The sequence below is a fragment of the Vulpes lagopus genome, chromosome 1 (genome assembly GCF_018345385.1).
Source record: "Vulpes lagopus strain Blue_001 chromosome 1, ASM1834538v1, whole genome shotgun sequence".
Classification (NCBI taxonomy): Eukaryota; Metazoa; Chordata; class Mammalia; order Carnivora; family Canidae; genus Vulpes; species Vulpes lagopus.
Genome location: NC_054824.1, coordinates 181,011,715 through 181,038,296, shown reverse-complemented (window position 1 = coordinate 181,038,296; position 26,582 = coordinate 181,011,715). Strand labels below are relative to the sequence as shown.

At 32.8% G+C, this 26,582-nt stretch overlaps 1 protein-coding gene across 4 annotated transcripts in view; it reads left to right on the top strand.

Moving 5' to 3' along the window:
- Positions 1–26,582, top strand: part of DENND1B (DENN domain containing 1B) — a 259,630-nt gene that overhangs the window by 160,435 nt on the left and 72,613 nt on the right. For 3 of the 4 annotated variants that reach the window (XM_041758344.1, XM_041758353.1, XM_041758334.1), the window contains 2 exons: positions 2,498–2,599; positions 14,364–14,489. In XM_041758344.1, coding sequence (XP_041614278.1) covers positions 2,498–2,599; positions 14,364–14,489 — 228 coding nt within the window. The remainder of the gene's footprint in view (positions 1–2,497; positions 2,600–14,363; positions 14,490–26,582) is intronic. The other variant, XM_041758364.1, reaches the window with a different exon arrangement.

The window sequence follows — 26,582 nt, the reverse complement described above, 5'->3', positions numbered from 1 at the left end:
AATGTAAATTTGCTCCCCATAAAAAGGATAAGGAAATTTTGTTCCCCCTGAATGAGACTTTAGGGAGGAATTCCTGTAAATGATGACAAATAAGTTAGTGGAGGCTACAAATGATAAGGATTGCATTATGTGTTTTAAGATATACAAACAATTCTAAATAAAAGTTGTCTTAGTTTTACAAGAACATGTGATTGCTGCCACTGTGTCACTTCCTTGCTTTACATGATGCACATTTGTAGTTATATTGCATGGAAGGGTTATACAGAGAGGAGATGAGAGAAAAACTTACCAACTTTAGTACCTTACTGTTGTCCTTAAGACATTCAGTCTCTGTCCTAATATTTTCTTATATTTGAAGAAAAAGGCAAATTCTCCTTTTTATTACTCTTTCCTGATCCAAGCAAGCTTATGAATTTTATGAGCTATAACAATATGAGACAGAGAAAGTGGTACCATTTTGTATGCTGTAGGACCTTTTACTCTTCTTTAGAAAATAGTTAAAGCCTGTTTTGGAGGGAAACATAGCTAAAATACTGACATTAATCCAAATTTAAAGAAAGTTTTAATTACATACTACTTTTCCCTTGTTGCTTATGTAGAATCATTCTCATTGTAGTAGGTCTTCGTTGTATTGATTTATTGAAATTAATACCTTTTCCATTGTTATTGAATGATCTCTTGGACAGAATTTAATATTCAGCTATTATCGGACTTTTTTAAACTAAGGAAAATTTGGAAAAAAGTATATATTTATGTTAATACTAATCTTCTTTATTCAGAGTTTAGCATTTGTACCATCACAAAATATTTAGGCATCACATAACCATTATTCCAGGCTATTTAGAAGAACTCATTTCAGCCTTTAACAAGTGCATTGGGTTTCTGGATTATCTTTATAGTTTCTGTTAAGGGACAACTTAGAATTAAAAGTAGAAATCAAAATTATGACACAACTTCCCCACCCAAATGCCACTGATATAAATATACTTTTGCTTATAAAATAGGTTATTTTTGTTGTTATGTTGTATGTAATTTATAGATAACTACATATTTATATATGTAAGCCTTTTTTACATATGTGTGTGTATATATATATATATATATACACACACACACACACACACACACACACGGAAAGGAAAGGGAATTAGTTTATTTATAAATGTTTTGTCAATAGTGTTACAATTGTAGGTGATTCTCTGTTAATTTCTAAGAAACAGCCATCCACTGACTCTTATTTTAGAATAATTACAATGTCTTTAACAAGATGGATTTTTAAAATCATGTGTTCCTTGATAATTCATATTCTACATAGACATTATGGCTTTCTTAACACATACAAATCCCCTACTCTAGACCATCATTTCCCTAGCAAATTTAACATTCTACCTAATTTGCAGATATTTGAAGTTCTAAATGGATCAGGGAAACTACAATCTTGAGCAACTTAAAAAATTTGGTTTGGCCAATTTAAGATTTAAGATATTTAATAATTCTCAAAAAATGGCCATTATTCTAGAATGTCATTTTTAAAAATACTATACTGAAAAAAATACTACACTGAAATTAATTGACTTATTGCTAGCTGACCTATACAATTAAGGAATTCTGAATTGATAGATATATTTCATTAATGAGCCCTTTATTTGCATCAAAGAGTAATACTATTTGCTATCATTTAAATAAGGCAAATGGAATTAGATGATTTGCTTAAGTATAAATATTAGTTTAAATAGGAAAAAGAAACCAAAATTTCTTCTTTTAAGAATGAAAAATTTGATGAAATTCTAATTTACTATCATTAGTCCACATATTGAGAAAATTTGACCATTTGACTAAGTCGTCAAACAAAAAAGACAAGTCAATTAATCTAATAGGCTATTCAATTTGATCTTTTATATTAAATTCATGTGATAAATATTCCAACAATTCCTTATTACTGTTCTGTCATTTTTCTTATCCAACTTACAGTCCTCATCATCAGCTTACACTGAATTGATATGGAAATACAGAGAAAATATTTATTAATTTAAAACTTAGTTCGCTACAGTAGTCTTAATTATTGGCTTATGTTATCCCTACAATATGATTTATGTTAAAAATAGGTATAGAACAAGCCACAAGTTCCTGTATCATAGGATTGAAATTCAGTTGATAAAGGTATAAATTTTTGTGGTTTAGTATAGCTGTGCCTATTTTGTGAGTTTTTGTTGTAATATATCTTTGGTAATTATATTCAGTATCTCCAAACTAAGTTAATGTGTTTAGATGAGCAAACATTTTATTTTAAGGATATTTTACCCAATCTTCTTGAATGGTTGTAGACAAACTTTCATGAGGCAAAGTGGTTTATATATTCTTATAGCATAGGATTTTCCTTTTTTCTTTTCCCAAGGCTAATTATCATTAAAATAATTTTCTCTACATTTCTAAGCTCATCATAGTTTGGAAGGAAAATATACTAAGATGTTTATTTATAATTGTGTTTTTTAAACAGAGAGTGAAAAATAAATCTTTGGAGGATGTGGTTATGTTAAATGTTGACACAAACACTTTAGAATCACCATTTAATGACTTGAACAACCTACCGAGTGATGTGGTAAGTCTGAAGGTTATTTTGTGGTGAACATATATCTCTCTCTATATATCAATATATATGTTTTCTCCTGGGCCCTTGGATTACCAAGACTTATTTTTCCCAATTTTCTATCTGAAATAAAAGGGATGAGTACGTGCATGGGTGTGAGAGGAATCTGTGTAGATTCTATATTTAATATTTTCTACCTTTTGGCAGTTGAGGAGATGTTGAATGGAACATCCTATTCCTATTGTAAAAGTAGGATCATAATTAAAAAGCTAGATGCATTCATTAGGCAGAGTTTCTTTAAACCTAAGTCTCTTCATCTCATCTTAATCATTATATTACAAAGTAGGCATTTCTGTCTGCCTAGTGGCATGTCTTGCAAAAGAATGAGAGAGTTTTTGAAGGCAAGGAGAAGAAGGGGGCCAATTACCGGCTTTTGCTTCCCTGCCACCTGCCAGTGCTTTTCCTTTTAATTAATGATCTGATGGCACTGGTCAATATAATAAGAAATGCTTGTACAGTTGGGGTCAGAAAATTCTGGCTTTGATCTCCCTCAACTTTCTGAAACATTTATTTGTTTTCTCTAAATTATTTCAGTTTTATTTTAATCTTTTCTATCCTGCTGAGGGCCGCAAGAATGAAAACCTACACTGTTTGTCATTTGCTTTGGCAGAGCAAAGACTGCTTACTTAGAATTCTATTTGTAAATTAAACTGCAAACCCAGTTTGTCATAAAAGACATCTGATCCTTTTGAAATGACGAAAACTGTCTTTTGTCTGTAAAGGCTGATAAATTAAGTGCCAGTTCTCTTCTGGTCTTTGATCTTGCAGAGGGTTTGTGTGTGTGTGTGCATGTGTGTGTCTGCAGCTTATAATAGGATATATTCTGTATTTCATGTTAGATAGTCGCCAAAACTGCATTTTTGGGGCCTTAATATTCCTTAGAACAGTGCAAAAATGGAGACTTCCACTGTTTCTGTATGTATATTAATGGCTATTAAGAAATATCTTAATGACATAGTTCTAAGTTAAAAATAACTCTCCTTCTAAAAAACTCCAGTTTTTTTAGGGATAGTCAAATTTGAAAATAAAAATCCTTCATCATATATTTTTCTGCATTATGCAAGTACTTTGAAATCATTATCAGGGAGTTTGAAAAAGTGAATTTAAAAATTTCAAACAAAAAAATACAGTGATACTGACTTTGATTGTTTTTATAGCTAGTGATGGGAAAAATGTGATTTTTAAAGTTAAAATCAGATTATCTATGCCCATAAATAAACTAAAATACTTGCTGACCTTGAAGCAAATTAAATTGAACTACTTTATCTTACTGTAGTAAATTTATGCTATGTATGGACAAATCCAAACCCAGACCAGTAAAGAATTATATTATCTTTTAGCTCATTACAAGTAGATTGCCTCATTATAAAAATTTTGCAGAAGCTGCTAGAAATGATTAGAGTTATTAACTTAGAAATTCATCAAAGAATTCTTCATTGGATAGGAAAATAATTATGAAATAAAGTCCCAACTACAATACTGTCTTTATGTACAATGCATTTCCTACTATTAATGCCCTAAGGAGAAAGGATTGTTTATTTAAAAAAAAAGAAAGAAAGAAAGAAAATGAAAAAAGAGAAATAAATCAGCTTTTTTGTGTCATTAAAATTTTTATAGTCAATTTTAATGATGGCTGATTTTATTTCCTTGAGAAAAACAATCTTTAATAGTAATTTTTTTATGGGTGATTCTTTTTTAATTCAGAAGTACTACTTTCCCAGTAGAATTAGTTCGATATTAAGACATTTATTTTAAAATAAAAGGAAGTTAAATAGTACTCATAAAATACAAGAGCTTAAATATGTAAAATGACAGGAGGGACCATCTTATTATTTATTTATAAGGAACAGTTAACTGTTTATAACCGAAATATCATAAAATCATAAAAATCATAAGTAAGGCACACTGCAAGGTTCTATAGATATAACTATGCGTATGCTTGAAATTAAAGAGCGCAGACTTACAGACAAATTTGAAAAATGAATAAGTGGATACAGCCGTGGAGTGGAACTAGGACCATTTGCTGAAAGTATATGAGTAGTTTTAAAGTTATGGTCATTTTCTAAAAATATTTTAGGTGATTGCTTAACCCCTCTCTAATAAATTTAGCTTTTTCATCAGTTTTCCAAGAGCTATCTCTTATAGTTCTGTAGGAGATATGATAAAGCATCACATCATACTTTCTCTAATTATAAATGTTTTAAATGAGATGTGTTAAAATTACAAATGATCTTACTGAATTTTTTTGTGATTTGAATTAACAAAATCACTTGAATCCTGAAAAATATTACTACTGGTATTGTTTGATTATTTAATAAATTAACTGATATTTAAAAGGGGGCCTTTTAAAATCATTCACCAAAGCATTTAAATTATACTTAGAGGCTAGATGACTTTCTATGCATGTGCACTCTATTATTGTGTCAGCTTGACCAGTGGTCTTGGCTGTTCAAAGGTCAGTGGTCACAGTTGTCCTGAATTACTAGTTCTTTTTTCCTGTGGACCCTCTGCTGTGTTGCATGCTGTAATCTTCTTAATGGCTTCATTCCAATATTCACACATAATATTTTAGATTTATTGACTGTTAGAAATACTACCATGCCAGTAGCAGTTCCGCTACTCTTAAGGTATTTAAAATTGGAAAAATAAATCAGGGCAAAGCTTTCAGGAATCCTTTGTTTTCCTTAAGGGAAGGGAAAAAACTCTCTTCCTGTCTTCTGACAAGAACACTTGTTTTTCGATTTCATCATTTCACTATAGATTTAGATCATTAAAAGAAAAAAACAAATGTTATTGAGAGTGATTTTAACGATGCTGATTATTACATGGAATATCTGTTAAAAGCAGTAGATCCATTAAAATATACTTTTGTAGTTTTATGTCTAAATGCATTGTGATTTTATTTTTTAGTGGCTATGTCAAATATAGATACCTTCAAAAGTAGGTTGAGTGTTTTGAAATAAAAAATAAATTTTAGGGCTATGTAACAACATCAGTTGAATTTATCAGTGTTACTGTGGTATGTTTTTAAATGTGGGAAATTGAAACAGTTGAATTAAATCCATTTGAAATTTCAAGTGAGTTCATTTTAGTCTAAGAAAATGTACTACTGAGACCTCCTCTTTTCCAAATATATACACAGATTTAGTTTCAATTGCATAATAATTTAAAATGTAATGTTTCTAAGGTATTACTGCTCATTTTAATTTTTATCATTAATATTTTTAAAGGATTTGGAGAATTGTTAACTATTTCAAAAATAAATAGGGAAACTCTCTTGTTAGAAAATTAAGCTAATTAGAATTATAATGGGATTTATGAAATCTCTTCATGAGAAAATCAAGTTAAAATAATTATAAACTAATTCTTACAGATGAAAGCAAGTTAAAATTGACATCTGAAAAAGTTACATGCATTAAAATATCCATTACCGGGAAAATGAATTTGGCCTATATTGCTTAACTGTCTTTAAATAATTTTAACTCATTAGATTGTAAAAAATATTATTCTCTCAGGCCATATTTATCCCTATTTTAGGTAAGATGAAGACATAGAAAGTATACTGTTGATGATATTTCTAGAGCTTTAGTTTATATAGTTTGATCCTCTCATACTTATGCCCCAAATACTAGACCATGGTACCTCTCCTATAAACATGATATACAATGTAATGAGTAATTGTTTTGGACTTTTATATAAAAGCTTACTCTCTATTCTAATCTTGGTGAAGAAATATCAGTATGTTGTATTTGATTTAAATTAGGATTGTTAACACTGTTTTAAGATCTTATTTTTATCTTACATATAATCTACTGGAAAATGATTTTTTATTTTCTATTATGAGAATTTGTAGGACTTTTAGTACACGTAAGCATTATTGTACAATTCCCTATAGACCCTGATATGTTACAGGATAGCTACATTTAGTTTAAAGCATATTTAATTACTAAAAAATTGAAAATACTTTATTATAAAATGGGGCTATTTAAAATACTGTTTCTTGTAGTGACCCTTTGGAGAATCACATGAAGGAAAGGTTAATGGTTTTATTTTGCAATGAAAAGAAAAGACACAAATTGCTCTGAATCACCAAAAATCATTAAATTAAAAGCCTAAAGACCTAGAGAAAAGCCCCAAATTTCTGACTTGAGGTAAAATTTTAAGATACCTACTTTCAAGTGTGTTAATTAATTTTGGAATAAATTTGGAAAATAATTGGCTATTTTAGAGAATTTTTAAAAAATCAGCTTTTTAAAAAAAGTATGTAAATAAATTTAACTCTTGCAACTATGTGAATAGTTAATAGATATGTTTAGTTTGTTGGATATTTCCTCTAACCTAACATGAAGGCTTAATATGTTAAATTGTCATAATATGTGTTATAAAGAAAAAAAAAAGACCCCAGAGAATATTATATTAGTTCCAGGTTTGCCACAGCTCTGCTCTAATCCTTATTATATTTAGCAGTAAATAAATTCCTCAACAAATTTCTGGAGTGGTCAGGTTAGGAAGGTAACCCAATTTTATCCAAGTTCTAGAGTAATTATGAGAACTTTTTTTTTTTTTTGGTTCGATAGAGTAGACTTCAGGAGACAAATACTGCTTTCAGTTTTCCCCTAGAGAAATGCAGTTATGCTCTCTCCTCAATCTCCAGCTGTTAGAATTCAGACACATAGATGCACGTAGCCCCTGCCACAAGCCTTAGTGCAGGGCTTTGTAAATAGTAGGCATTCAGTAAATGATGGTTGAAGGGAAACATAATTGCACTTCTTTTATCTCTGTAATAGAAGTTGCTTTTTAAAGTCCCTGTGTAGTCACTTCTTAGAACATTTTATTAGGATTTTTTCATCTGACTCTTACAGTAATGAAAAGAAGAAACCTGGATGCATGTTTAATATATACTTTTTTGGCCGTGCGTGTAACTTATTTCCTCTCTCTGGAAAGGGAGACCATGTTGTAATGGCAGTCACTGTGCTTCTGCATACTACTTTGGGTGTTTGTGGAAACTCACTCTTCTTTTAAATATTTTCAGAGATGTGACTGGTTATAAGAGATTTTTTTTTTGTTGTTTGTAAGTAGACTATAGGTTTTGCTATTTTTTTTTATTTTCTTGGTGTGTATTTTTTAGCTGCATTTTAAATACAAAAGCAAAAGAAAACAAAAAGCAAAACTCAAAACCTTAATTAATTCTGGGCTTCCAAGCTATATTTTTTAACTGAGTAAGAGAATCTATCCCTCCCACTGCAGTGATCCAGACTTTAGCAGTTCCCTCCTCCTTGTCTCTGTACCTTTGCCATTTTAAAGTTGATTTATAGTTTGTTACTCTTAGTGATTTTAAGTACTCATGAAGTTCCTTGGCTTTCTCATGGGTTTTCATTTCCAACTAAATTACCTAGCCTTTCTCCGAATGTCTTTTTTCCCCCCTGTATCATCTTAATAGCATGCTTCTCTCTGTTCTTAATGCTAGTACATACATACATATGCACATACATACATATATACATCATATTTAATGTAAAGAACTTAATTTTGGCTTTAAAAATAATTTCCAATTTGTTTCTAGCCCTTTAAGTTCATGGCTTTCCCACATTCAAAAGACCTTTTGTATGTATGATATTATGAGCACTGTCATAATAGTGGTTTCCGGATCTTGCTGATAATATAATGACTTGGTGAACTTTTAAATGAATTATGTTCCTGGGCCCCATCACAGATAATCTGATCCAGTGAGCTAGAGAAATTAATGTAGAAGTGTGACAGGTTGCTAACTTACATATTTATTCATTCATTCAGTCATTCAAATATTTATCAAGCACCTACTATTTGCTTGTATTATGCGAGGAGCTGAGTGAACAGGAAGACATAATATACTGCTCTCATGGAACTCACATTCCATTCATCTAAATGCAACCACATGGCCACACCGTGTCAGGAGGGATGTTGAAAAATAGCTGGGTCAAGGTAACTAGGTTGAGCAAGTGCCAGTCAAAACTTAGGATTTCTCTTACCAAAGAAAGGGAGAGTGGATGTTGGTGGACTAGCAGTCATCTCTGCAATAAGTAAGCTAAAATGAAAATTATCTTAGCCAAACTGATATCATTCTTACCAGTTGAAAAACTTGGATCAGCCATTTGTCGTCCAGCTGAGCTCAGCGTGTCAACATCTGTTTCCAGAATTGGCCTGAATGATGAGTATGAGTAAGCATTGCAGAGTAGCAGTAGGAGGAGGGATAGCATGTACAAAGGTTCTACTGTGGGGAAGAGGTTGGCAAATCCAAGAAATGGAAGGAAATCTTGTATAGCTGTAGTAAGATGAACAAAAGAGTTATGCAAAATTAGTTTGTATGGAACACTTGGGTGGCTCAATGGTTGAGCATCTGATGCCTTGCATAATGGAGCCCCGCATTGGGGGCTCTCCGCAAGGAGCCTGCCTCTCCTTCTCTCTCTCTCTCTCTGTCTCTCATGCATAAATAAATAAAATTTAAAAAGAAACCCAAAATGAGGTTGTAGAGATATGCAAGAGGTGCTATCATAAAGGATCTGTAGCTCTTGTTAAGGACATTTGGACTTTATTAGAAATTCACTGGAGATATTTAGCAGAAGATTGGTGTGATCTACTTTAACTTCGAAAAATCTCTTCTTTGGGTCTGGGTCCTGAAGATGACTGGGAATAAGCAATGAAACAGGAAGATCATTGAGACCATTTGCAGTAGTCTAGGTAGAGATGCTAGTTGCTCGAACTTGGTAGTGGCAGGTATGTAGAGAGAAGTGGACAGATTTGAATCTCCATCAGAGGTCTAATTTACAGTGCTTGGTGATGTATTGCATGTGGGTGATGAGAGGAAGGGTGAAGTGTTGAGGAGGACCTGCAAGATTCCTCTTTGAGTTACTGAATGAATGGAAGTGACATTGATATTAGAGACACTGGCCTAACATTGGGCTTGAGGAGGGATAAGAGCAGTTTGGTTGTCTTAATTTCATAATGGCTTCTGAAAGGAAAATAGTGAGAACTGGCCCTGTATTAATTGAAGTTCTAAAAAAAATAATTTATGTTTTGATAGGTAATTTAAGCATACAAGGAGGCAATGTAATGATACCCTCCACAAATATATCCTATGCTTTTCATTTGATATGGTTACTGTTTTAATCCTAAAGTAGAAGCTTGCTAGAAAATTAAGAAGGTAAGGTTAATTTTGTTTCTAAAAAAAAAAAAAAGAACATTAGAAGGATTAAAGAAATGTGGGGATTTAAAATCTGATTCATGTACTTACCATAATATGTTTCAAGGGAGAATAAAACATTTTATCTTCGTAACTCTTTTCTAAAGCAGATAATTATTTGAAGCTGCGACTTTTCTAAATGTATGTGGCTTCTCCAGTACAGTGTAGTTACATCAAAGGAGGTATTTAAAACCATCAGAGGGGTGTTTTAGGGTTGTGTAGGTTATCTAAATATTATTTCTGGACATTTATTTTTACCTTCTGTTCTTTACCCTCATGTTTATTTTGTGATCCAGAAAGCAAAATTAAAATTTCTGGGTAGAGGGGTTAATTTACATTTTGTGAAAAGACATATCTAAAAGTCAAGAGAAAAATCTGTCACTTCTCTGAAAAATTTAGCTCCTTTAATAGGTTTTCTCTTCCTAACTCCCGGTTGGCATAATTACTTCCTTACTCACACTGTGTGCACGTGCCTTGCACTCTTTTAATTTATACCTGTTTGTTATGTTTACTCATGTAATTCCCTACTTTTATTCATAGTCACTTTAGTGTTAAGAGGGTAAAAGTGGAGAATTGGTGGTAATATTATTCATGTTGCAGTGAACTCCAACTGTGCTAAACCCAGGTTATAATTCCTCCCGTGGATGGATGCTTAGAAGGCTGAATTCTCGCTGTGTGAAAGGAATTTAAACATTTGATAAGAGTGATGAAATTATGTCTATTTCTGAAGTTCTCTTCACTGTTTAACTTTTTTGGGAGTCTAATATAATACCTAATAAGACTTAAAAAGATAATTTATTTACAGACTAAAGAATGACATAATAAAATCAGATGTCAGTTTTCAAGTAATCCTTAGCCATTGGAGATTGAGGCTTGCTTACTTTCTTAAGAATAAAAAAGGAAAAAAAAAGAATAAAAAAAGAAAATAGTGGATACTTTTTTGGTATCACATAATGGGACTGTGTGGTAATAGCCATGTGACTAAAGTTACCAATGCTCTTCTGGGTTCAGGATTACATGTGACTATAAACTTTAGGATTCCGGGAGAACATGTACATTTATTTCCTAACTAAATTAAGAAGTTTGGAAGTTAAAAGAGAAAATGCTATTTCCCAGACCAAATATTGAAAAAGTACAAAAGAGACACCACCGTTTTTATAGATAGAAACTGCTAAAAGCTAATTAGCACTGCAAAGGGCATTGGCAACTGGTGATAATTTACTCCAGTGATCCAAAGGACAGGGAAACAGCAAGGTTGACCCAGTCACTTTATATTAGAGTCATATCTTTCTGTCTAAAACTGATTTTAAAAACTATATTTCATTTTTACAAGCTATTTTTGAGCATTCATTTGTGCATCCAGAAACCACTTAATTCACTTGCTCTCTTGGTCTCTGAAAAACAGGAACAACTGTAGATCTACCTACTGATAGTCAAAACCTGCCTAGAAGAGGTCAAGGAAAACCTCTCTTCCAGCAGTTTGTAAAGCTTGAAATAATGTAGAAAATAATGTAGAAAGACAAAGAAACAAAGTGACCATATTTCTTACCAGAAAATGTTTTAGTCTCACATCTCTATATGAAATTAGACAGTATGCTCATGTAGAATAGTACTGTTCAATGGAAATGTGAGCCACATATGCAATTTTAAATTTTCTGGTAACCACATTAAAAACTAAAAAAATAGGTGAAATTAATTTTTATATATTTTATTTAACCAAATATTCAAAAAAATTTTGTAATGAAATCACTACAAAAATTATTAATGACATATTTTACCTTTTGGAGGCTATTAAGGTCTTCAAATTTCAGTGTGTATTTTACACTTAAAACAAATCCCTGTTTGGACTAGTCACATTCCAAGTGGCTACTGTATTGGACAACACAGTTGTAGAACAAATGTTTTCTTTTTCTTTCCTATTTTCTGCAGAGCTCCTGAGGGAGCTCAGAAACTACACTGACTGGCTAATTTTGGAGATGAAGGCCCCATATTTACGGTTTCGTTAGGTAGGGCTTGTGGCAATATGATTAATATCCTAGATAGCTTAAGCGGTATTGAATTCAGCACTGAAGGATTTGGAGTAAAGAAGGCTAAGGCATGGTTTGACTTACCTCCATTCTCTGTGGGCATGTATTATGATTATCTTAAGAATACTCGATTTGTGGAGAACTGAATTATCAGTTTCATGTTTTATAGAAGAATGCACTTTGAGGAATTTTCTTTTGCAAAGATGTAAGTAAAGCATGACATTTTAAAATAGTTTTTTTATTTTTAAAAGTAAAATTTGAAAATAACCCAGCCATTTACTTTTTATAATACATAAGATATACTTCCATCATAAGCCTTTTTTGGGGGGAGCAGTTTTTAAATACATGTATTGTTATTCATTCCCATTGGTTTTCCTTAAAGACATTTGAAGCTTAAAAAATGACATGATTAAAAAAAAAAAAAAATGACATGATTATAAACTTTAGAAATAAGACATTAAGTCATAAGCTATGGTTTTTCATCATCTAGCTATATTTATTGTTTGAATAGGTGGGTTACCTAAAAATGTGCATTTATTGAGTTTAGATTTTAATAATAAAAACTTCCTCTTAAATGAATCCTGATTTATGCACTTTGTGGGCTAAATGAATTAGGCTCCAAACTTTTATCTGAATCTATGGAGCTTGGATATAAATTGAAAAGATCACAGCTATGGGGAGAAGACCTATACTGCAAAGGCCTTTCTGCATAGATTATGAACATCATAACTCAATAATTTTTTCAAAACTGTGGTTATAATTGGACCCAATGGGGGTCTCTTTCTTTGATCAGATCACAGTAACTGTGACTTTACACTGGAAAATGTCACTACTGTGAAGGTTTATCACCTGTAGAGCTGGTCTTTCCTCTGATGCTGTGTTCATTTCTCATTAGCATTATTCAAAGTTTAGTTGTTAATTAGGTTGACACTTCAATTACAATCATCATCTACAGGAATAGCCAGGGCTGCTTGCATAAAGAAATTTAAAAAATACTATTCTTTGCATATATGTGTAAAGGAGAAACGACATTATTTTGTTATCTGGTAGTTTCATAAGGGTAAGGATATGCTTCGTTAAGAGAACAATCCAACCACAATTTCTCCCACCTTTTTTTTTTTTTTTTAAGATTTTATTTATTCATGAGACGGGGGGGGGCGGGGGGAGGGCGGTACAGAGACACAGGCAGAGGGAGAAGCAGGCTCCATGCAGGGAGCCTGATGTGGGACTTGATCCCGGGACTCCAGGATCAGGCCCTGGGTTGAAGGCGGTGCTAAACCACTGAGCCACCCGGGCTGCCCCCGGTTTTGTTTTTTTAAGAAAACAGAGTTTTTATGTGACTTCATGTTCCCATGTAAAGCATCAATAAGGAATGTATATGAGCACCAATATTTTTTAAGTGTAGGGAGTGTGGTTTTCCATAATGTGTGAAAAGAATTGATCAGGTGAATTAGATGATAGGAACATATCACATCGCTTCCCCTTAAAAAAATAAAAGTATACATCAGGAGTTTGACTAACCTATAAAATACTCATCTGAGTAAGGGCCGTTCATAAATAATATGCATTCTCTAAGATAATAGAACCTGAAATTGAAGGATCAAAATGTATTAAAATTTAACAAATTTAGATGCTTGAAAAAATTATGCAAACCCTTGGGTAATAAATTTTTCTTTGATTTAAAAACATTTTAATCTGATTACTGGCTTATAAGGCAATGACATTGAACACAAACCCAGCACATTGTGATGGAAAAAACTGGACAGAACTGGGTTGAAATCTCAGTCTTACCATGCATTTCCTGTATACTGAGGACCAGCTGATTCACATCTTTGAGCGCCTGTTTCTTCATTCATAAATGGTAATATGAAGTCTTTTTTAGAAGCCTGTGAAAATTAAATGAGACAGTGTATAACATGTGCATAACCTACTCATGATAGGTTCTCAATCACTTTTAACTTCTCCCTCCTCTTTTTGTCTAATAATGGTGAAAACTGTTCAACAAATGCCTAGAAAATTACATATGCAAATGGGGCTTCCAAAAATAAAATTAAATGGTAAGTGATCCTGGAGGACCTGTGTAACAAATAACCTTACATGGCAGAAATGAACGATACCCAACCGGCTTCATCTCAAAACAAGTAGACACATGTTGTAATTGCTAAAAATCTGCAGAAAAGTGGCTCACAAGCAGTTTACTGTAAAATAATTAAAGCTTATTTATGTCAAGAGGCCTTGGGAAAAAAAGAGAGCATAAACCAATTTGCATTAGCACGTTACTATGGGCTCCTGCTTTCGTTTCAATTAACAGACCAGCAGGTGCTCTCTGCAGTTAAAAAGATAAGCTATCTGGGAGGAGGATGAGTTTTTGGCTGACCTGCAGACACTGTGGTTTGCCTGCTGATTGGGTTCGTACCTCGCTGTACCAATTTCTGAGGTGTTAATTTAACTGTTCCTCTCTGTCATGCAGGTCTCGGCCCTGAAAAATAAACTGAAGAAGCAGTCTACAGCTACGGGTGATGGAGTAGCTAGGGCGTTTCTTAGGGCGCAGGCTGCTTTGTTTGGATCCTACAGAGATGCACTGAGATACAAACCTGTAAGCATTTTATTTCATCCCTATTTTAATTTGCTTTTTTATGGTTCTTTGGAATGGGGCAGAAAAAAGAAACATTTTAATATCACACATGAAAAAAGTATAAAGGTCTTTCAAAATCCAAAATAATATGCTTTAAGACCTTATGTTCTGTGTCCAATTCCTTGACTTTTCAGTTTTAGTTCTTTTAGTAACCTTCAGTTACTGTTTCCCACATTCTTTTGCACATCATCTTACGTGGTGTTCTCAGTTGCCTCCCTCTTAACTAATTAATGAATTGTGTTAATGCATTTTAATGAAGGTACCTGATCTTAAGATTTTGAAGAAATTAACCAGACATTTGGGTTTTATAGATTAGTGCATTTAGAAGTGACAAAATGAAAGTTTAAAAATATTGGAGCTTGCAAATTTTGCAGTATTTGGAAGTTTATTGTCTTTCTATTCCATAACACTTTTCTGAGTGGGCATATGATATTATCTATTTAGCATATGATAACTCATTTTGGCATTTCTTTTTTGTTTTAATACCCTAAAAATGATTATTCTGTAGAATTGTAGCCAGGCAAATTTTTACATAGTCCAAAAAAGGTATAAATAAAAATATATTTGTTTCTTTCTCTGGATTATTGGTTAAATATGTTAGTTGATTTTAATGAAAATAGCTACACTGCCCTTCCATGACTGAATGAATAAATTGTAATGGATAAAAAACACTCAGTAATTAGTAGTAAGACCTGCTATCTACTAGGAATTCCACTGTTATTAAGCTATGTAATTTTGACCCATTTCCTTATCTTTGTAGACTTTGGTCGTCTCATTTGGAAAATGAGAATTCTTACTCTTTCCCGGTCTACTTTTTCAGAATTGGTGTGTGAACCCTATCATAAACTATGAAACACTATACACAGTGAATGGGTTATATCCTTTCTAAACTGACTTCTCAATTAGTAGTTCCCACCCAATGACTCTTACATCTCTGAGGAGTTACTGAGTTACTAGGAGTCCTTAAATGGATAGGCAGATCAACTGCTGTCTCTAGAGAAGTACATATGTCTAATTTGCATGCTAATCTTTTTGAAATATGTGTCTATTTTTTAAAGCATTGTAGAAGTCATAATATTGCACATAGTATACATATGAGGGAATCACATGGGAGAGTCTTTAAAAATCATTGACAGTTAGATGGTTTCCCTTTTTAAAAGACTGGAAACCAGTCATCTATACTAATAAAATTATAAAAATCATCCAGTTGTCAAATTTTTTAAAAAAACATATTGATTTCAGGTTTACACTACAGGAGGGAAATTTAGAAGTATCACTTAGCTTAAATTTTGCCACATTTAAATGGTTTTAATCTTTGCAGGCTACATTTTTGTTTTCCTTTTTAAATTTGTGAAGGACTTCAGGTTTGAGGAAAGCAAATTGAAGAGAAAATTTTCTTAAATGATTTAAATTATCAGTTGAGGAGCTAAGGGTCCAAGATTTCAATGACTTTGGCTTACTTTTTTTAATCTTCAAAGCCAGATTCCCAATTTCTATAGGAAAATACATATTTTCATCAGAGAATATCTTTCCTGTTTATCGATCACATCTTATTATAAATTTGTTTGTTAAATTATCTACCTTTTTCCTTTTTATGTTTGGTGGTTTTTTCCTTTTTTCTAGTAGTTCTTTCTGGAAGTTGAGGGACAGTATTTTCATCCTATATGTTTTCTGCATTTCTTTGACTCAATCTTGAGTGAAAGTTTAATTTTTAAAGTATATTAACTATATTTAAACAATTTTTTTTTATTTTCCAAAGAAATAGTTTTTAAAGAAAATGATTTGTTTCTTTGTTGTGGATATTTTTGTTGTCATTTAGGCATTATCTTTACAGATTACTCTATATTTTAATTCATTAAAAGTACATTTACTTTTTATTTTGTTAACTCTTTTGGACATTTATATAATAGGCATATGTCTTTAATATACTTTGATTGATATTTAAAAAAAGAACCACGTTAGAAGTTCGAGTTATTTCATGGTTTTGTCTCTTTTCATAAAATATCTCAGTAGTATCCTCTAGCTGTTAGGGTACAACTGGAAAAAAAAAAAACATTACTAAATAGCTTTAAATGAACACTTCTTTTAACAGGGTATTACTTTTCCAAATTTCATGATTGTTTATATACATATAAAAGCACATTATTCTTTTTATTATGTTATCTCTCTCGCCTTGCCAAAACCAAACCTGTAGATTAGGCCTATGACTGTCCTTGCAGGTCTTGGGGATGGCCAGGCAGTCTGTCTGTCTTGACTTCCTTTCCTAAACTTTGACCTCTGTGCTGAGAATTCTGCCTGAAGTTCCAAATGTCCCAAGCTTCTCAGGCTTCCAAACATTCCAAACAAATTATTGCCATTAATGTTCTTTCTTCCTGGTAGCGCTCTTATCTTTCTTGCTTTTAATGGCCACCTCGGCCTCCTGATCCTTGAAGCTTTTGGTTATACGGACACATTTTCCTGTGAATTGATTATACTTACTTTTCTTTCACACCTTTCTTCTCCCTTTTTTGAGAGTTATTTATATGGTTCTTTTAGTTTTATTTTGACTGAAATTCGTAATTTATTAGTTGCTCTTTAAAACAATAAATTGACCATTAAGTACCTGCTGGCATTAATAGGCATTAATAGACCCTTTAGATAGGCTATTTACCCTTTTCATTTTAAAGATAAGGAAGATGATGGGACGCCTGGGTAACTCAGCGGTTGAGGGGCTGCCTTCAGCTCAGGTCATGATCCGGATCCCGGGGTCCTGGGATCAAGTCCCACATCTGACTCCCCACAGGGAGCCTGCTTCTCCCTCTGTCTGTGTCTCTGCCTCTCTCTGTATCTCTAATGGATAAATAAAATATGAAAAAAAAAAGATGAGGAAAACAATGTTCACAGAGTGTAGATAACTTCACTGAGTTTCTGTAGCTGGTAAACAGTGGGGCTGCACTTGAATCTGTTCTTTCCACAGTCCCATTCTTGTTCCAGTGTGGCATGTCTCTGCCCTCCCTCGCCTATGTTACTGTCTCAGACTCTCCTTGACATAAATGTCCTGAACTTATGTTTCTTTGAAATGAAGATGCATGGAAGGCATTCAGTACACACTTAGGGAAAGATAGAACAAATGATGCAGTCTTAGGACTTTTTTCCAAAAGGAGCACATGGTATAAGCATCCCACAGTGTGTGTATAAATTGGAGAAATAATTTGTTATTCGTGCTCCGTATTTCGATTTGTGGTTTTTTTCGACCTGGGGTAACTGCCACTGTTCAGACCACACCTTCTCCTTCTGACTTCTGTAGTGTTGTTGGGAGGCCAGTCAGATGTGGCTTGTGAGGGAAAGCCCTCAGGATGACTTGAATCTCCATTTTCAAATGCAAGTACTAAATACCTATGCTAAATGCTGCCAAAGAGGAACTTCTATTATAAATTAAACTTAAAATGTCTGAGCAACGACTCCAAATATGTTGTGACTCTTCTCATATTCCTCACTTACACCTTCTAAATGACACATTGGCCCAATTGACAAATAAATTGTGCCTGCTCTTAATTATAAAGAAAAGTATACAAACATACAACTCCTTAAAGTTGTTGGAAAGTGATTGATTGATTGATTTTAAGATATTCATTTATTTGAGAGAGAGAGAGAGAGAGAGAGAGAGCATGAGCATGAGCATGAGCATGAGGAAGGGAGGAGCAGAGGGACTCCCTGCAGAGCAGAGAGCCAGATGTGGGACTCAATCCTGGGACTCTGGGATCATGACCTGAGCCAAAGGCAGACATTCAACCACTGAGCCACCCAGGTGCCCTGGAAAGTGTTTTAAATAAAACAGTGGATATTATGCTTTTTGGGGAGATTTTAGCCAACAGCAAGTTAGCTACTTTTTAAAATTCAAAAATATGAGATCAAAGTAATGTACTAAATGGATTGAAGAAAAGTGATGAGAACACAGACTCTATATATAACCAAGCTGTCTGGGTTCAGATCCTCCTCCTGTGACTGACTAGTTGTATGAGTTTGGGCAAATTAATCTCTTAGTGCTGTAGTTTCCTCATGTGTTCTTTAAAAAAGGTAATAATTTTTCTTGGGTTGTTTAGAGGATAAAATGAGTTCATAAATGTAAGTTACTTAGAACAGTGTCTGGCATATAATCAGTGTCTTAAATATTAGCTGTTATTATTTAAAATGACATTTTAGAAGTAAGTTTGGGGAGGAAAATCCCTTTAACAAAACTAAAATACCCTCCTCTTATTCCTCAAAAGAAAAACATTGTTATAAACATGAGAATGCTTTTAAGTGATGTATTAAATAACTAATAAAGGGTCATCAGTTGTACCTCTGTGTATCATTTGTGTCACAAGCTATTAAAAATAAAAGATCGATTTTTGACCAATAGCAAATGCTATTGCTATGAAATGAAATTGAAATGAAATGTTTGCCTGAGTCAGAATATTGCTTACTACATTCAAAGGCACATACTTTATTATCCTATCTAGGATCATAGAACTAACACTCAGATCTAGTCCTTTGAATACTTAGGGTGCTGTCATTTGTTTCAGTCACTCAAGCTTTTCTGGGCAGCAGTGAGTCTTGCTAATAGATAAAAAACAAATTCCTTTTAAAATAAAGATTGGCTAGTAATCTAGTCCTCTGGTTGGCAATTTGGAAGAGTTGTCCTTTGGATTATATACCTTTAAACATTATCAGTAAATAATGTTATATTTTGTGATTTAACTCAGACAATTTAAGCACAGGATTGGCATCCATAATTTAAGTGGCCATTTACTAAATATTTGCCTTGGAGTTTCCATTTAACAGGTTTGTAACTGTCAACTTGTTAGAGATTTAAAAATCCAAGTAGAAAAGTACATTTGCTCACCCCTCTTGGTTTATGGTTACTAAAACATTTTAGGCATCCATTTATCTCATTACCCAAGGTTGAGTATGGACCTTTTGACTTTAGAGATGGATGCAACTGAAGAAATATTTATTGTGTATTTGGCTTTCTGATAGAATATGGTTGCTTTTATGGTACTTTCTTTCTATTCCTTTTTTTTTTTTAACAGAGATAGAATTTTGCTTAACTGCTTTAGCAAAAACGTAAGAATTCTGCACCACTACAATGAGATAGGTAGAGCTAGGGACTCTAATAGTAAGGGTTTCATTTTTATATCACTGGTAATATGTTTCATGAGAATAGAGAGTGTTTTTCTTCAAATTATGGGAAAGAAAAATGTAAATTTTTAATAGTATGTATAAAATTAATACATTACTCCATTAATCTTTTTAAGTGTTCACATTTAACTAGAATGCTAGAAACAGCTGTGCCTAATTTAGAAAAATAAATTTCCCTCCTCATCTTAACTGAATCATAGGCAAATAGTACATTGATAGCTATTTTTATTCAAGACAGATCTAATAACTTTAGGACAAGCTCATATAATAATATGTACAGAGAGAAGATTTTGCTGTAAATGATTAAAGTTTATGATATTAATATATGGCTTTTTTTCTTCAATAATTCAGCAATACAAAAAGTATTTTCATGGTTAGTAAACTCTGAGGGTAGACTTATGATAGCTTACATATAATAGCATTGGGATACTTGGTAGACGAATGCTATATAATCTGAAAAATCTTTAGATGTTATTTTCTGTGAGAACCTGAATATATTTGACTGTTACCTTAAGAGAACGGATAACAGAGTGTTTAAGAGATTTAAAAATTTAAAGACATATGCCTTCATTTAATGTCTTCATTTAAAGACATTTTTGCTTGTTTATATTTATTATGTAACAATGACATTACATATTAAGCCCCAGTGTATTAGGGAACTGAATAAGTATTATGTTGATGCTTTATTCACATTCATATTCATATTCATATTATAGTTCACATTTTTATATAGTATCATTCTTCATGACACCTTTATTTTTTTTCAAAATGAATTCTTAGTAAGTCATATATATCCTTAAAGCATAAAGATCTAAGTTTTTATGTATTTAAGTATTTTCTTGTTCTTGCAAAGGTTCCTACTCCAGAAGACAATATAGAACTTGAAAGATAGCCATCCGTAAAGACACAAAAATATTAACTTAATTCAACCTCATCTCCTCCATGTCTTTATGTCTTAATTATCCTGTAAAAAGAATTCAAATAAGCTAGTGGATATTTATTGAATATTCAGGATACAGAGTACTATGTTGAGTATTAAATAAGGAATGCAGAGATATATAAGGATAGAGTGAGTCCCAGACCTCAAAAATACACAGATAAAATATATAAAAATAACTTTTAATACAACTTAGAAAATAAGTGCTAAATGAAAGATACAAAAGGCTCTGGTTTTTCAGAGGAGAGAGAATTCGTTATGTTGAATGTTCCATAAAGACATGATTAATGTCTCTGGAAGGCATTTCTAAGCCATTCTTCTACCACAACTACTTGATGGGTCTTATTTAAATACCATCAGGTAAAAATGACATGTAGTTTGTAGTACACTGGCTCTAATGGCAGCTTTTTATTTCCCACTTATTAGTCATTATAGTAGGGAGTGAGTGTGACACTTGTTACTCTGTGGATAATCTTGAATCTGCTCTGATTTATATATTTTAACAGGTAAATCAAGTATGAAATTTGATGTTTTTTACTATTATTAAGAAATACTATCTACCAAGCCTCATCATAGAATGCCCAATAGGTTGTTGACTCATTCTTAGTATGTATTCATTGACTGATGTAATTCTTTAATGGCAGGTAATGTTGGTTCCTTTCTGGAAGATATGGTTATTTTCTCTGTAATAAGAACTTCATTCCTACTCTAGTGCAAATTGTATTTTTTTTCCTTACATCCTTTCATGCTCCTTAGTGTGACATTCTACTGAAATAATTTTATCTTTAGTTCCTTTCTGTTGTCTCATCACTATTCTGTGGAGCAAAAGATTCAGCTGGTTTACCATCACATCAAATTTGTTTAAACCTGATTTTATTTAAATCCAATTAGTTTTTTTACCATGAAGGGTTTTTTTTTTTTTTACATAGTTTTGTTTTTACATGATTATTCTGTGTTTCCACGGAGCTATATACTTCTTTACTTGATTTTTCTGTTGATGAACAGTATAACTTTTAGAAAATAAATTGGATTATAGTTGGGTATTTCTCAGTTGCATCAGTTGTTTTTTCCCTAGAGTGATGAGCTTAATCTTAATACTTGGTTCTATACAGATAATTCCTAAATATATATTAAAGAACAAGTTTTCCAGACTTGAGTTTCTAGCTGTGTGCTACCTTTGCCCACATGCCTTTAAGCATCTTGCTTGCCTTTACCAAGCCATAATGGACATTGGTGATGCCCCAATCAGATCCTTATACTGGTTGGCATCCTTTTCAGAGAAAAACTGCCCTGACCACGTAGGAAGGGCCTCTCCAGGCACCTCCATTCTTCTCTCCATTCCTCCCACCAGGAGAGACTATGCTTAATGACTGACTGATAAAGGATATAAGTAACGGTCTTTTGCTTCAAGATGGGAATAACTTGGTCAATATATTTGGTGCTTTTTCATAGGTTTAGGCTGAGGCTGATTTCTAACTGAAACCACATTGTTGTTTGTTTTTTTTTCCTTCTGCCCTACTTTGCTTCACATAATGCTTATTTCCTGAGAGTTCTCCACCAACAAATCACTTAAACAAGAATCCTTGTCTCAGGCTCAGCTTAGAATCTGACCAAAGACATATGCCAAAATTTATTTTGTCAACTTCTTCTTAAATCTGGTTTTGTTTCTGTATTTCTGGTCTCTAATAAATGCTAATAGATCCTTAAGCTTGAAATTGGGAAGTGCTCTTTGACCCCTGTCTGCCTTGTTTCTGTATATCAGTGGTTCTTAAACTTTGTATTTCTGGATGTCTTTATGCTCTTAAAAATTATCAAGCGCTTTAAAGAACTTTTTTTTTATTTGGGCTATGTCTTTCACTCTTTACCATATTAGAAAATTAAAACTAGAAATATTTTAAATATTTATTAAAAACAATACAAAACTACTACAGATAAACATAAAACACATTTTTATGAAAAATGAATATTTCTAAACAAAAAGTAATAGAAAACTGACACTGTTTTATGTTTTTCCAGCAGTATGTAGCTTATGAGAAGGTCACTGGATTCTTATACTTGGTTTAGCTTTCAGTCTGTTACATTATTGCCAGTCATGGAGCCTCCACTGGATCTCATGAGAAAAGAAAAGTGAAAAGGGCAAAGAATGTTTTAGCATTATTATAAAAATAGTTTTGATGTTGCAGACCCTGTGAAAAGGTCTGAGTCCCTGGACCATGCTTTGAGCACCACTGCTGTATATCAGGTGATAAATAGTCCTGTTGATTTTTGCAGTAAAGTTGTACTTCTACAGATTACATGGAATCTGAGATAGATAAAAGATTTCATGTAGTCTTGAATACTCAGAAATGGGATAATTTGAAAGTGTAGACTGAGTCTGAATACAGCTTTTTACCACTTCCATGCTATGTAATCTTGAGCCAGTTGTTTTACCCTTCCCCATATTTTAGTTTACTCTTGTATAATATGACAATAGTAAGTTTGAGGTTTATGTGAATTAATACATGTAAAGTGGTTATAACAGTGCCTGGCCTATAGGAAGCATTGTGTAAATATTAACTATTTTTATTATTAGTAGTAATAGTACTGAGTGCCCTATCAATGTTAGCTAATGGTAGTCATCACTTTTCCCTTCTACTGCCTGGTTCATCTTTTCTTGCCAGTTTTGTGTTGCACTATTAATTGATCTGCCTATTTCCATTATTTCCTCTTGCTTATTAACTTTCCTTTTATTTTTTTAAAGATTTTATTTGAGAGGAAAGAGAACGTGTGTGAGCACTAGTGACAGGGAAGGGGCAGAGGGAGAGGGAGAAGCAGACTCCCCACTAAGCAGGGAGCTTGACATAGGGCTTCATCCCAGGACCCATGAGATCATGACCTGAGCTGAAGGCAGATGCTTAACCAACTGAACCACCAGGTGTGCCATAACCTTCCTTTTAAAACATACAGTCTTGTCACTTCATTGAGTAGATACTTCTGTGAGCTTCTTGATGTCTTCAAGAAAACTTTAGAATATAACCTAGGCCTTTTCCAATATGACTTAGCCTACTTTTTATTTGTCTCTGGTATTTTCTGTAATTCATATCCATTAGCTACTAGTCTTTTATTACCTTCATCTGGTGCTTTCTCTATAATTCATATCCATCCCAAACACACTACCCACTTTCTGTCCATACCTGACTCTCTCAATACTGTGTTTTCCATCTTTGTTTCAGAAAGTTTCTGTTAGTATTCAAAACCAGCTCCAGTTTCCCTTGTGAAACCACAGGTACCCCTAAATGAAATTTTTTTGTATTTCAGTAAACTGGGAATTAACTGGGCAACACTGGATATATAGTCACTCTACTTAGAACAAGAAAAGTTTTTGAAAACCACTTTATCCTAAGCTTGATTTTTGACCAGATCATAAGTAAATCAGAAGACCCTAAGCAGAGTTCCTTATAGTTCCATTCAACTTGACTCCGATTTAAAAGAACTCATACTGTGGAGTCATTTATAATTTGTTTGATAGTACACCCCAGCGTGACAATAATTGAGACTCCTGTGTATTAATATGTAAAAATTTAGAGCATTGTTAATCAAGTCTTATTTTTCTTTCTCCTGAGAGAAAATTCTAATATGGGTCAGGGCTTTATCTTTTTTGTTATTATCAGAGATTCTAAGAAAACAACTGTGTTAATCATTTGAAGGCTAAGTTCAAAGCTTTTACTGTGATTGGTTTTATGGAAAATGGATGGACAGCATATCTGAAGTTTCTCTTTACTATTTCTCTTGAAAGATTGAAAGCAGTTGCTAGAAGATTAATGAGGACAGAGTTCTGCAGCATAATTCACATTGGCTAAAGCCTAAGTTATGCCAACTCTTAGGAAAGCATAGGTAGATTTCCCTCTCATCTATTTCCCCTCACCTTGAGATTCTCTATCTCCTTGTCCTCTACTCCTTCCAATCAAAAGAAATGCTTGATTGTAACATAGAAAGTCTAAACTTTTAGGTTGGAGATAGAACTTTATATTTGAATTGACAAATATTTCAGTTGAAGATAGGCCTTTGTATTTGAATTAGACTGTTCTGCAGTGTCGATGACAACTTTTGGACAAATCACAGGTGATAATAAAATGCAACTCACATTGGGAGAAAGGTCTGTCAAATAAAAACTAAAATTATCAGTAGTACCAATCACTTTGTAATAATTGTGGTATAGTTGGAACTACCATTAAAAACAGTGATTTTATTTGTTTTTAAAATTTGTATTTACTTTTGAAAGGAAAATAAGTCATATGGAATGAAGTTTAGCTCAGTTGCAATTTTTTTTATTGACTTATAAAACGTTTTTGGTTGCTCAGTGTAACTAGATATGCTGATACCAGGGATGCAAAAACAATAAACTTTTATCTTTAACAAGATTGTCTGTTTGTTGTCCTCCCCACCCTCCCCTACCCACCCCTCCTGAAATATTCTAAGTTGTAAGTTCTATGATAGTGGGAAAAACAATGATTTTTGATTATCCAAAATATATTTATGTAAATTAATCTAATTTTTAAAATATATAATTCAAAATCATTCTGTGGCACTTAGGAATGACAATAATCAGTATCAAAATACATAATGATGGTTTTATTATGAGGTATTGTCTGGTCGCTAATATTAGGTGACAGCAGTTAATAGATTACTGATTGTCTTCTCTAATAACTTGTTTGAATTTTATTTTCTTCTGTAGCGTCACTGTTCAAGATGACGTTCTGTGATAAATGAAATGTTCTACATTTGTGCTATCTAATAGTAGCCAATGAACTTGAATTTGTGGCAATTGTGCATTTTGGATGAGGCTAGTATATTGAGGAACCAAATTTTTTGTTTTCTTTAATTTTCATAAATTTAAATTTAAATAGCTGCATGTAATAAATAAATAAATAAATAAATAAATAAATAAATAAATAGCTGCATGTAACGAATGGCTACTGTTTTGAATAGTGCAGATCCTTCCATCAGCCAGTGGTAACAATTGAATTACTATTAGATTATTAGTTTCATTTTATTCATGCAGGAGCCAATTTTTAGAATTTTATTTACAGATACCTATAATTAAGGCATTGAGTTGTCCTTAAATTATAATTAATATTTTTTCAAAGTCCTATTAGAAGGTGAGCTTTTTTCCTTTTTCCTGCCAACATAGAGATGGCTGCAGGATTCATTATAATGAGTCACATTGTCACTTATCTCAGTTTTCATTTGGATCATATTATCTCATATTCATTTGGACCACTTATCTTTACATGTATTGAATGTTCAAGAGGACCCTTTAGGCTACTGAGGGAAGTAGCAGGTGGTAGGGATCAGCCAGTGAGTGACAATTTTCTGAGGTCATGTATGCGAATAAATGGAATGAGTGGAATCTGTATTCAGAATTTAAGTTCTTGATGATTTGGAGGAAGAGCAGGCCAATGGAACATAAGCTACCAGAACACACTTAAAAGCTATGGTTACTTTAAAAATAGGATCAATTACAGCAGATACAAAGTGGGACTTATTCTAGAAAGTATCCAATCAGAATTGTATTTTCAATCAGGAAGAGAATATTATTGTAAGAACCTTTAATTTAAAAGAAATTAATGGTCAAATATAAATGGGAAAAATCATGCAGCAATTTTTATAGCAAGAATGTTTTCTCATCAGGATAAAACCAGTTTTATCAGCTATGCATGTCTTTTTAATAATCTAATAATATTAAACCCTTTGTTTTTAGAAGATTGATTCTTACTTTGAAGAAGTGAAACTGAGCAATTTGAAGACCCCAGGTATCCTTGATTAGGAAGGTCTAGTAGAAGCTTGTCAGTAGGGGAATATTTCTCCGAGGCTGAAATCCAGCTATTATGTCTAAGGATCTAAACGGATTGGATTCCGTTTAGACTTTCAGCACCTTGAAGTTGATTCTGTGTCTCCTATTTCTTCCATGACCCTCT